The sequence below is a fragment of the Rhinolophus ferrumequinum genome, chromosome X (genome assembly GCF_004115265.2).
Source record: "Rhinolophus ferrumequinum isolate MPI-CBG mRhiFer1 chromosome X, mRhiFer1_v1.p, whole genome shotgun sequence".
In the NCBI taxonomy this organism is placed as follows: domain Eukaryota; kingdom Metazoa; phylum Chordata; class Mammalia; order Chiroptera; family Rhinolophidae; genus Rhinolophus; species Rhinolophus ferrumequinum.
The window spans coordinates 92633076-92645507 of record NC_046284.1 but is presented as its reverse complement, the minus strand read 5'-3'; the positions used below and the strand labels follow the sequence as shown (position 1 = coordinate 92645507).

General features: G+C 34.8%; 1 protein-coding gene across 3 annotated transcripts in view; it reads left to right on the top strand.

Moving 5' to 3' along the window:
• Window positions 1-12432, top strand: part of USP9X (ubiquitin specific peptidase 9 X-linked) — a 128626-nt gene that overhangs the window by 105480 nt on the left and 10714 nt on the right. For all 3 annotated transcript variants that reach the window (XM_033099978.1, XM_033100752.1, XM_033099260.1), the window contains 6 exons: window positions 3268-3441; window positions 5944-6085; window positions 7250-8003; window positions 8407-8530; window positions 9221-9446; window positions 9965-10094. In XM_033099978.1, coding sequence (XP_032955869.1) covers window positions 3268-3441; window positions 5944-6085; window positions 7250-8003; window positions 8407-8530; window positions 9221-9446; window positions 9965-10094 — 1550 coding nt within the window. The remainder of the gene's footprint in view (window positions 1-3267; window positions 3442-5943; window positions 6086-7249; window positions 8004-8406; window positions 8531-9220; window positions 9447-9964; window positions 10095-12432) is intronic.

Below are 12432 nucleotides of genomic sequence, written 5' to 3'. Positions count from 1 at the left end.
ATGTCTTTTTAAAAATCCTTCCTATTCTTGTCAGTGTTCAAATTGACGCAATTATCTCATAATTGTTTTGTTTTTTTACTGTGTATTTTTTGAAATCAGCATCCAAGTGAGGTCTATATACCACAAATGTTGCTAGGACTCTTTGAGTCTCTTCTAATCTTTTTCACCTTTGCAATTATTTGTTGAAGAAAAATAACCCAAGTAGTTCACCCTGTAAATTTTCCCTCCATCCTGATTTGATTAATGGGATCCCTGTGGTATTTCAGTAGTGTTTTTTTTCACAGTCCTGGATATTTCCTATAAATAGGTAGTGAGATCTAGAGGCGTGATCAGATCGAGGAGTTGTTTTTCTGTTTTGAAATGGAATAGGCAAGGCTACTTCATAGGTGGTAATGTTAACCTCAGCAGAGGATTGAAGTCTGTCTCTTATATCCGCTATTGACTATCATTGCCTAAATACCCTGTTTCCCCGAAAATAAGACCTAACCGGAAAATAAGCCCTAGCATGGTTTTTCAGGATGACATCCTCTGAACATAAGCCCTAATGCGTCTTTTGGAGCAAACCTTAATATAAGACCTGGTCTCATTTTCGGGGAAACACGCTATAGTGTTGCAATCAGGGTTACAAAATAGCAGTATTCTAATTTTGTCATTCTTTCATTTATTAGCTGGAATACATCTATAAAGGGAAACTTTCCCTTACTAAGTATTTGGCTATCCTAATGTACAATTTTGTAGGAAAGGTGGGATAGATAACTTACTTAAAAAATTGTTTTAATCCTCAGTGATATCTTGAGCTTATTTCTTTGACTTCACTTACTTTACTTTTTAATAATAATTGCCTGTTAGGTGTCATGCTCTGTGCATACCACAGTACAACCACATAACTCTTTACTGTGTATTGAAAAAAGGCTATAATCCTTTATAGCAGTGGGTTTTTAAAATAACTCCCTAAAATCCCTTCAAGGTGTCTCTCAGACTGCCGAGAGCAAGGGAAGCAAAAAGTCACCTGATAGCACCAGTCTGGTCCACTTTCTCTACTTCAATCAGAGAAACTTCCCTTTTCCCTACAAGGATACTTACTACTTAGATTTCTTTTGAAACCACTGCTTTACAGTACAAAGATCTCCCTATAACTCACTATATAATAGATTCCTCTGATTCCCCTAACTAGATTGCCCTGCTTAATCTGTACTATTGGCTTGCATGCATCACCTTCCTTCCCAGCTCTGCTTTTGCTCTTTCAGTCCCATCACCCAGCACACCCCTCACGCCCCTCTCTGACTATTCCATTCTCTCTCTTTCCCTAGCTTGTCCCATCTCGGCCACGAGGCTTTCAGAATTTCTGTTCTTCCTCTTCCAAATTACTTTCTTGCTTTTTGACCTTTCATCTTAAAATTTGTCATTCAGTTACAGTTTTCTCTCTTAACACTGCATTTGCATTTTTGACTTCTCAAATAATTCCCTATTCTAGTAGATCTCACAATTTGTCTAGACTAGCACTTTTAGATTATCCACACTTTAGACACGTAATATATTCTGTATGCATGTGAGTTAACCAGCCACATTCCCGACCCCCAAATTTTTTCATTTTTTTAAAATTTATTGGGGTGACAATTGTTAGTAAAATTACATAGATTTCAGGTGTACAATTCTGTATTACATCATCTCTGACCCCCAAATTTTTTGTTTGAAAATTACAAATTAACAGAAAAGGTAAAGAAGTACTTTAATAATCACCTTTAGGTTATACTCTTTATCCAGATTTACGTTAACATTTTGCCATATTTATTTATGTGTACATGAGTTTTGCTTTTGGTTTGGATTTTTCTAAACCAGTTGATAGTAGTTGGCAAACACAATTTACACCTCCTAGATGCTTCAACATGTGTCCTCTAAGGATAAAGATATTTTCCTATTGTGTATGATACAATTATTATACCCGTGAAATTTAATAATGTCTAATATTCATCAATATGTATTCTCATTTCCCCAAAATACTTTTTATAACTTTTATTTTTCAATCCCAGTCTGGTATCCTGAAAGGAACCACAAAAATTTATTTCCTCTAAAATAATCTCCCTAAGTTGTCATGACTTTTATGGCACTGAAATGTTCAAGAGAGTCTAGACCAGTTATCTTCTAGAATGTCCCTTACTTTCTTGATTTGTGTGATTATTTCCTCATGATTAGATTTAAGTTACGCTTTTTTCCCTTTTTTTTTTTCCCCTGTTTTTTTCTCTTTTTTGGCAAGAAAATATGTAGGTGATATGCTTCTCATTGCATTGCATTGTGTTGCATTGAGAGGCACGTGGTATCAGTTTATCTGATTATTGGTGATACTAACTTTGATCCCTTGGTGTCTTAACAGCTCTCCATTGTAAAGGTACCTTTTCCATTTAGTAATTAATAGTTGGCTACATGTTTTAAAGTATGGAGAGTTGACTATAATTTCAGATCAAATAGAATGGATTGGTGTCATTTCTAATTATGATATATTTGATTTCAATCTCACTATATGCAAATTTAAAGTAAAGTATAATTGGAATATTATTTGCTACATAGAAAAAGTGTTACAAAAGGAACTTATCAAAAGACAGTTCCACTAGCATAATTGAAATACATGACATATCTCTCACTTAGAACAAACTCACTTATATTCTCTATGTGTATTACTGTGTAAATACAAAATTAGATGCCATTGATAGTTTCCAGCAGTGCCTAGGTTTTAGCAGTATCAGTTCTCATTTTGTGGTACACACAATTGATAGCTTGTTCTCAAGATTGATTTGCCTTACTTAAGTCCTAAGGTTACTCAAATGAGATCAAATCTAAAACAAGTCAAACCTTTCTCTTTTCACTTGGAAAAATCAATTTTCACTGTATCTGTAACATGAAATTTATGCAAAATAAAAGAATAGCAATTATAACATCTACATAACAGTGACATCTACCACCCCGTTTTAATAGCGTCTTCAGTTGGATTCAAAATGCATGCTATACTGTATTACCTAAAGCAACCATCCTCAGGGCTGTGTTAGCCGTCACCCACACCAGTAATTTCAGTTCTTCCCCACTGGACTGTCCCTCTTACTTTCTCACTCCACTGTGCTCTATATGCAAAAGAGCATTTCTTCTTCCTCACATAGTTGAGGAATAAAATCTAAGTTTATATACTGTCATTTGTGATTATATTGTGCTTTTTCCTGAAAAATATATATTGTTGGGAGTGTCGCACATTACAAATTTTATCCATTCATTTCTTAGGCTTTGGGGTGAGCCTGTTAATCTACGTGAACAACATGATGCTTTAGAATTTTTTAATTCACTGGTGGATAGTTTAGATGAAGCTTTGAAAGCCCTGGGACATCCAGCTATGCTAAGTAAAGTTTTAGGAGGCTCCTTTGCTGATCAGAAGATTTGCCAAGGCTGCCCACATAGGTAAGTGCTAATGACATATTTAAAATGTATGTTGTACTATTTACTAACAAAAATAAGATTTTTCTAGTAGTTGTGTATAAAAGTGGAGCATGTCACCAATTACTAAAATACCTGAGACTGGATGAATTACATGCTGTATATACCTTACGACTGTGGGAGATTTTCTGTTTGTTTTTGTCAGATAACTTGTTTCCGTTTACTTCGTCTCATCTCTTCCTATTTCATATTTGTGCATTCTTTTCTGTATGGTCATTTATGAGGAAATAAAATGGTACTTTGCATATAGCTAAACGTGTTGCTTATAAATTTGTCCTTTAGAACTAAAATAGTTATAAGTACAATAAGTTCAGAAGATAACAGACATGGTGCACGATTTCCTATACAAATGAAATACTGACTTTTAAAATAGCATTGATTATTGTCGTTATCCTTAAGTTATGTTTTCCACACAAAACATAGCAGGAGTTGACTAAACAAATTGTTTTTGTTTTTACTTAAATTGGAAATTGTTTGATTAAGGGCTTTTATTGAAAATACCGTTTTTCCCTGAAAATAAGACCTAACCGGACCATCAGCTCTAATGCATCTTGCTGAGCAAAAATTAACATAAGACCCGGTCTTACATTATATTAGACCCAGTCTTATAGTAAAATAAGACCGGGCCTTATATTAAGTGTTGCTCTCAAAGACGCATTAGATCTGATTGTCCCGGTCGGTCTTATTTTCAGAGAGACACGGTAGGTAGTTCAGTAATTGTTAAGTTCATTACTGATAGACACCTGTTTATGCCTATTACATGGAAGTTTTGCTTTGGAATTTCTCTTGTATATTATCAATTAATGTTGTTTTGAAATCCTTTTTTGCCAAAATACCACACTAAGATAGTGTTTTCTACAAGCCCAGAAAGTGTTATATATAGTCATGGGTTGTGTGTGTGTGTGGTTGGTGGGGTGCTTCATTTTTGAACGTAGGGAAATAATTGGAACAGAGGTGATACTACATAAATGAGAAATTTCCATTAGGTTAAACAATTCATTCAGTATAAGGGCATATAATTGTTCACATAGCCTGGGCAACTTTTTTTGGAAGACCTTTTACATTAGGTAGGCAATAAAATTGTCATTTTTATTTCTTGTTTTTAATTACTGATAAAATAGCCAACTTTTTGGCTATCCTTGTCAGTCCTTTTTGGTTTTTTTAGACAGTTTTCAAATTTATTTGGAAATTATTGGTTTCCTTTGCTAAGTGAAACTCCACAGAGCATGACCTTAAGTAAGATGTCTGAAGTTCAAATACCTGCTCCACAACTGAACTAGTCTCGTGATATGCCAAAATTTTACATAAAGAGTCCCAACTCTGGTTGGGGGCATTATTTGTCTAAAACGGGTTAACAAACTGTGGACCATAGTTTTACAAAGTTTTATTGGAACATACCCAGTCTTTTACCTACTGTCTGGCTGCTTTCACTATAACAGGAGAGGTGAGTAGTTGCCACAGAAACCTCACAGCCCAAAAAAGCCTGGAATATTTACTATCTGGCCTTTTACAGAAAAACTTTGCTGACTTCTCAGAATGTCCTTTTTAACTAGTCATAAGATCTAACTCTTTTCTGTGGGCTTTCCCCTGTTTATAGTAGCAATTTTCTTAATACCTACTTTATGGTCCATTAATGTCACTTACAAATGCTTTTATTTATGTTCTTGTCTTTCTTCCCTAACTCGGTTTAAGAGCCCTAAACATGAGGGACTGTCTTAAATAATGACTATCCCACAGTGCTTTTCACATGGAAGGTACTCACTATATTTGTTGAATGAATGAATTTGATGGTTGAGAATATATTCCCCACATCCCGTGTTCTGAATTTATGAATATGTCTCATCAGAAACCTGAAAATTCTTTAGAAAACTACCACAAAATGGGATTCTGGTTCTTACTCAGATTGCTTGTCCCTTATTCATTTGTGTGTGCAATCTTGTGTTTTAGTAAGGTTTTCGTTAAAGAAGAGGAGGAACATTTAAAGTTCAGCCCATTAATAGTTTAAAATTTTTTTTTCAGAACTTGATGAATTCATGCTTTGTTGGTATGAATTTTCTATACAGGTGACAGTAGAAGCAGCATAGTAGACTATAAAGAGCTTAAGCTATGAAGCCAGAGAGACCTGGCTTCAAAACACCCATTTCCTAGTAATCCTGACAAAATTAACCTTTCTGAACCCCCTGGTTTCCTCATCTCTGAAGTAGAGATGGTGATATTTCTCTTAACAGGTTGGTTATAAAGATAGAGTACCTTATATATATGTAGTGTGTAAACAACCGAAATGTAGTGTTCAGCACAGGATAAGTGACCTATAAATGATAACTATCATTTGATGGTAACATTCTGTGACTTACGGGTTTCATGTTATAAATATTGCAAATGTAATTTTCATTAAGTCTGTTAACTAAAATGTTTAGAAAACTAAGAAAAAATCCTTTTTGATCATTTCTTAAATAATATCTTTAGATACGAGTGTGAAGAATCTTTTACGACTTTGAATGTAGACATTAGAAATCACCAAAATCTTCTTGATTCTTTGGAACAATATGTCAAAGGAGATTTATTAGAAGGTGCAAATGCATATCATTGTGAAAAATGCAATAAAAAGGTATGAATTGTCCAATTTTGTTTGATTACATTGAATGGATTTGGAAGACGTTTTTGTTTGTCCTCAATATTTAGCTTTTTATTCACTACCCTGCTTTGTTATAGTGGTAGCAGAGAGGTAGTTAAGATAACTGATTTAAAGGTTTTAAGGGAAAGATTGAGAGAAAGTAGTGCCAGAGGACTGGGGAAAACAGGTAAGATAAGAGTGAAGCATTTTAGAAGTCATAATAGCTTGTATATCACATTCTCTTAACTGAGTTACACAGACACTTAGGATCTGTACTCAACCGAACTGCTGCTGAACTTCTTGAAGCTACAGAGTTGTAGAACCTATCATTTCTTCTCTCATGTCCCAGGGTTATGCATCAAGACCAAAAGTTTGCTAAAACCATTAACTTTATTTAGCCACATGATTTTAAACCACTTGGGTCTAATTTGTAGACCCATCTGATAAGTTTTTATGTGTGGGCATGTAACAGCTTTTTGGGAGAGCCATTTCACACATAACATGCAGTAAATACTATATCTTTCTAGGCTCCCAAACCCTCTCACCTTGAAGTTACCTGTGTTGTTTTGACCTTACACACCACTTAGTTACTAAAGTCTAGAGGTTGAGATGGTGAACTGTGAAGCCATATTGCCTGCCACCCACAATTGAGACTTGAAGCAAGTTACTTAATTTCTCTGCTACCCCTAACCCTCATCCTTAATATTCAGTAATACCTGCCTGAGAGGGTTGTGAGGATTGAATATGTTACTACTTGGGCAGCATCTAGTGTATTACTTGGTACTTAAGTACCCAATAAATACTGTCTGCTATTATTGTATATCTTCAGTTGCTCACAGGAAACCACACCTTCACTAGAATAATAGTAAATATCAAACAAGTAATAATGGTTAGATAGCAATGGCAGTATAGAAACCAGGCAGCAAGTAATGTCTATATCACTAATTTTTGCAATTTGTAATAAATGGCAGCTATTTCCATATTGGTTTTAGTTAACATTTTTTAAAAGATAACTGTAACAGGATTACTTTGATTGTGTTCATTATCTTGTATGTGTTTACACTCACAATTTCAGATTAGTCTTAAGAGATTTTCAAAATTTGTTTTTTTGCAGTGAATTATAAGAGAACATCTAGTAACTTACTCTGTTTATTTTAGGTTGATACCGTAAAGCGCTTGCTAATTAAAAAATTACCTCCTGTTCTTGCTATTCAATTAAAACGATTCGACTATGACTGGGAAAGAGAATGTGCGATCAAGTTCAATGATTATTTTGAATTTCCTCGTGAGCTGGACATGGAACCTTACACAGTTGCAGGTGTTGCAAAGCTTGAAGGAGATAATGTAAACCCAGAGAGTCAGTTGATACAACAGAATGAGCAGTGTGAAAGTGAGACGGCTGGAAGCACGAAATACAGACTTGTGGGTGTGCTTGTACACAGTGGTCAAGCAAGTGGGGGACATTATTATTCTTACATCATTCAGAGGAATGGTGGAGATGGTGAGAGAAATCGCTGGTATAAATTTGATGATGGCGATGTAACAGAGTGTAAAATGGATGATGATGAAGAAATGAAAAACCAGTGTTTCGGTGGAGAGTACATGGGAGAAGTGTTTGATCACATGATGAAGCGCATGTCGTACAGGCGCCAGAAAAGGTGGTGGAATGCTTATATACTTTTTTATGAGCGATTGGACACAATAGACCAAGGTGATGAGCTGATAAGATATATATCAGAGCTTTCTGTCACCACAAGACCCCATCAGATTATTATGCCATCAGCCATTGAGAGAAGTGTACGGAAACAAAATGTACAATTCATGCATAACCGAATGCAGTACAGTTTGGAATATTTTCAGTTTATGAAAAAACTGCTTACATGTAATGGTGTTTACTTAAATCCTCCTCCAGGTAAGTATCAAAAAGTTTAGCTTCTTAGCAATGAAGCATAACTCTTAACTTTACTTGTGGGATTTCTTAGTAGGCATCAACGTGTCTGGTTTTTTACTTTTGGTTGTTTTAAAGTCATATTTCAAATGACTGTTACCTTTGAGCAGTATATATTGTCTCACTGTTTGGAAACGAGCTTTTGTTTATTCGAACAATTTGTGTTTGACTCAAGCATTAGTTTGAAATGTGCTTTAGAGAACTACTAAGAATTATTTTATGAGTAGCCTGAGGGGTTTTAACAAAGTTAAGACTTCTGGAAATTAGTGGAAATGCAGACGTGTTTGAAAATGGGGTTTGAACATAGAAATTTGTTTGGGGGGTGTCTGTGTGTGTGTGTTTATTTATTTCTGCATTTTATTTATAGGGCAAGATCACCTGTTGCCTGAAGCAGAAGAAATCACTATGATTAGTATTCAGCTTGCTGCTAGGTTCCTCTTTACCACAGGATTTCACACCAAGAAAATAGTCCGTGGCTCTGCCAGTGATTGGTACATTGCTTTGGATTTTCATTCCTATTATATTAGCATTTAGTTTGGTTCTTTAATATTCTGCTTTACTTTTTTTTCCAAACCATAATAATCTTGTTTCAGATTAGGAATGCAGAATAAAACACTTGGTAGCAATAGTGAGAGAAATTGTATTAAAATAATTACGTAGATTAAACATGGGCTTTTATTCAGAGGCAGGCTTCTGCGTCTATTATTTTGTATATCTTTGACATGCCTGCACAAAAAATTACAGGATGATAGTTAAAAGTCTAAACTGTTTTATCAGGAAATTATGTTTTAACTTCCCTAGATTAAATTCTGCCATAGATTAAAGGTAAAAAATTAAAATGAGTTTCCAGTGTTTCTAATTGTGAAAGTATAGAGGTCATTATAATACCTTGATTTAACAATTTTTACTTACTCATCTAGTAAGATGTTAAAGGGAGGGGGGATAATTATTTTCGTAATTGAACCTAGAAAGTGTTTGGTAATGGATTTATAGAGGATTATACGAGATTTCATCTATTTTGTCAGTCTTTAAGAATGCACCAAGTCATAGTATTCATCTGTCATTTTAATATTAGTAAAAGGTCTTTTGATTTATATTTGGTTTGTAGAGACCTATCCCTGTACTAGAGCAAACATGTTAATGAATTGATGTTCATAAATTTTTGCTTTGTTTTCTCTTAGGTATGATGCGTTGTGTATTCTCCTTCGTCATAGCAAGAATGTACGTTTTTGGTTTGCTCATAATGTCCTTTTTAATGTTTCAAATCGCTTCTCTGAATACCTTCTGGAGTGCCCTAGTGCAGAAGTGAGGGGTGCATTTGCAAAACTTATAGTTTTTATTGCACATTTTTCCTTGCAAGATGGGCCATGTCCTTCACCTTTTGCATCTCCTGGACCTTCTAGTCAGGTAATTTTCCCAGTTTTCTTTCTAATGATTAAATGTTTACAAATAAATTTTCTTTCCTGGAAGTTTAAAGTCACAAATATATGTGCATCTGTTCGATATGTTTGCCTAACGAATGTGTATCTGTGTGCACACACACCACAATCTGATGTCTAGGGGTTCTAGTAAAAGTACTTCACAGTAATGAAAGTGATTATTGTCTCTTTAAAAAATGTAATTTTCTCTGTTAATTCAGTTACATGCAGTGGCATAATTATACACTTACTGTTATATAGATTATTTTTAAAGTTTTTCTTAGACTTCCATTTTTTAAAAAATTAGGATAATACGAAGGCTCTACAATGAAATCTACCTTGGCTCTTCATTTCCTTTTTAATCAGTTTGTCATTAGTCCTTCCAGAAACTTCTGCCTATATTCAACATATACTACATGTGCATGTCCCTTTTTTATGCGAAGAAAATTATATCGTACCTGCACCTTGTTTCTGAAAAACAGCTAATGTTTTATTTATCTTTTACAGGCTTATGACAACTTAAGCCTGAGCGATCACTTGCTAAGAGCAGTACTAAATCTCTTGAGAAGGGAAGTTTCAGAGCACGGGCGTCATTTACAACAGTATTTCAACCTGTTTGTAATGTATGCCAATTTAGGTAAGAATTTAAGTTATTAATTCTGTTTTAATGTGTTATATCAAGTGGTAAAGTCATTTAAATCAAGTGATAAGATATAACCTGGTCTAAGATAGACACTGTGTTCCTTAAAACCTATTATGAATTTTATCTGAAACTTTTTTTTCCTTGTGCTTTTCACCTTGTAGTTTATAGTTATTTATGCGTGTGTCGTATCTCCACACTAGGCACAGGTCAGAATCTGTATCTTAATCATATTTTTATTTCCTAAAGTGGTGGTGGCAGATCTGTCTGGTTTTTGAAAATACTGATTCTAGGCCCCATCCCACACCAACTGAGTCAGAATTCTCAAAGCTAGCACAAGGAATCCACATGTTTCAGAAGGCCCCCAGATGGTTGTGATACTCACCAAGTTTGGATACATAAGTCTTTATTGAAGTAAACTAAATTAAAATTAAGGATACTATAAATACTCACTTAAATTACCCTGTTATTTATATGTTATTACCGTGTTTCCCCAAAAATGAGACCTAGCTGGACCATCAGCTCTAATGCGTCTTTTGGAGCAAAACTTAATATTAAGACCCAGTCTTATTTTACTATAATATAAAACCCAGTCTTATATTAATTTTTGCTCCAAAAGACGCATTAGAGCTGATGGTCCAGCTAGGTCTCATTTTCAGGGAAGCGGGGTACCTTTGTGTAACAACACTCTCCTTCTCAAAGTAACCTGCTCTTTCTAATATCACCTTATAATTTCAGTGATTCCATAATACCTTAAAAGTGTGCTGTACTATCTGATACTTATTCTGTTCTTGATAGTGTTCGAGTTTTTGTGTTGCTATCTGACTAGATTACTGAGTTTTCCACAGTAGCACTTGGTAAATGTTTGTTGAATGAATGAATAGATGGATAGTTGGGAATATCAACAAAAATCCTTCAGTTGTCATTTTGATCAGCTGGGAGTGGATGAATTTCCTATAATTGAAATTGTAAAAATTGTATATCAGTCAATCAAGTATTGGTACACTGATCCCAAATTGACTAATATATTGAGACATTCCAGTTAGAATCTCAATGATCTTCATGTATATTTGGCACTGATTTGGAGACTTAGCAGACAGTTTTCAATAACTTCTTTAAAAGTTAAAAAAAAAAATTATTTTAAACCCGTTACAGCCAAAATTATGTTTTATACGCCCTGTCATTCTAAGGTTTTTGTGTGTGAATTTTCTAATCACCAATTGAACTATGGCCCTTTTAACATTCTACTATCAAAGAGTATAGTTGGTCATATTTTCTCTTGCCTTTCCATATTGGAAGTGCTTGGTTATTTGCAGTTGAGAACGAAGAGCATACAAACAAACATAAGTGGATTCTGTATTTCAAACTTAGAAATTCCAAATTTAGGTGTTCACAAAAAATCCTATTCTGTTTAACTCCCGTTTTAGATACTGCCTATTCACCATTGGTCCATAATGTAATCTGATTAAAATTTCCCTGCTAAAAGCAAATATAGGTCTGTAAACTTGAATATGAAATCCTAAGACCAGATATGCTTTGGGGTTCTGAATTGTTTGGATTTAAGAAAGGTAAGACCGTACATACCACCTGCATTGTGTAACGTCCCTCCACCAGGCAGAGACATCACCTTTATCACACACATTAATATTTCTATAGTAAAACATGAATATTCTCACAGGGAGGGTATAAATGAAGACTGTAAATAGCATTTTGTAAGTTCAGGCCAGATTTTCCCACCAAACACATTTTGACACCAACTTACGAAAGTACGTATTTATAAGAGTTTTTCATATTGTGGACTTGTATTTATTATATTTCTTCAAACATGGCAATAAATAAGAAGTCTGTTGCCTAATGGGGTTTAGAAGCAAATAATTGCCATAAATTAGATCAATGGCTATAATAGGGGAAATACAAAGTACTCTGGAAGTATATCATACTAGTGTAGGACTTAATGGAAAAGGTGATGTGGGAATTGGTTAGTTGGGTTTTCCATCCAAAATGAACAGCTGAGGGAAAGACTCGGAGTAGACGCAGTGTGGCTCATTGGAGAAAATGAGTTATTCCATCAGACTAGAATTGATACAAGATGGGGATGGCAGGAGCGGTGAGCAGGATTCAATGATCATGTTATTCTGGCAAGTCTTGTGAAGGATTCTGGACTTTAGCCGTAGGGCATTGATAAGCCATTGCAGAGTTTTCAATAGACACACCTTTTAGAAGGATCGCTCTGGCTACAGTGTGGAATGGATTACAAGGACAGAAGACTAGAAGTTGTTAAAATGATCTGTATTCAAGAGATCATGGTGGCCTGTGCTAGGGAACTAACAGTGGG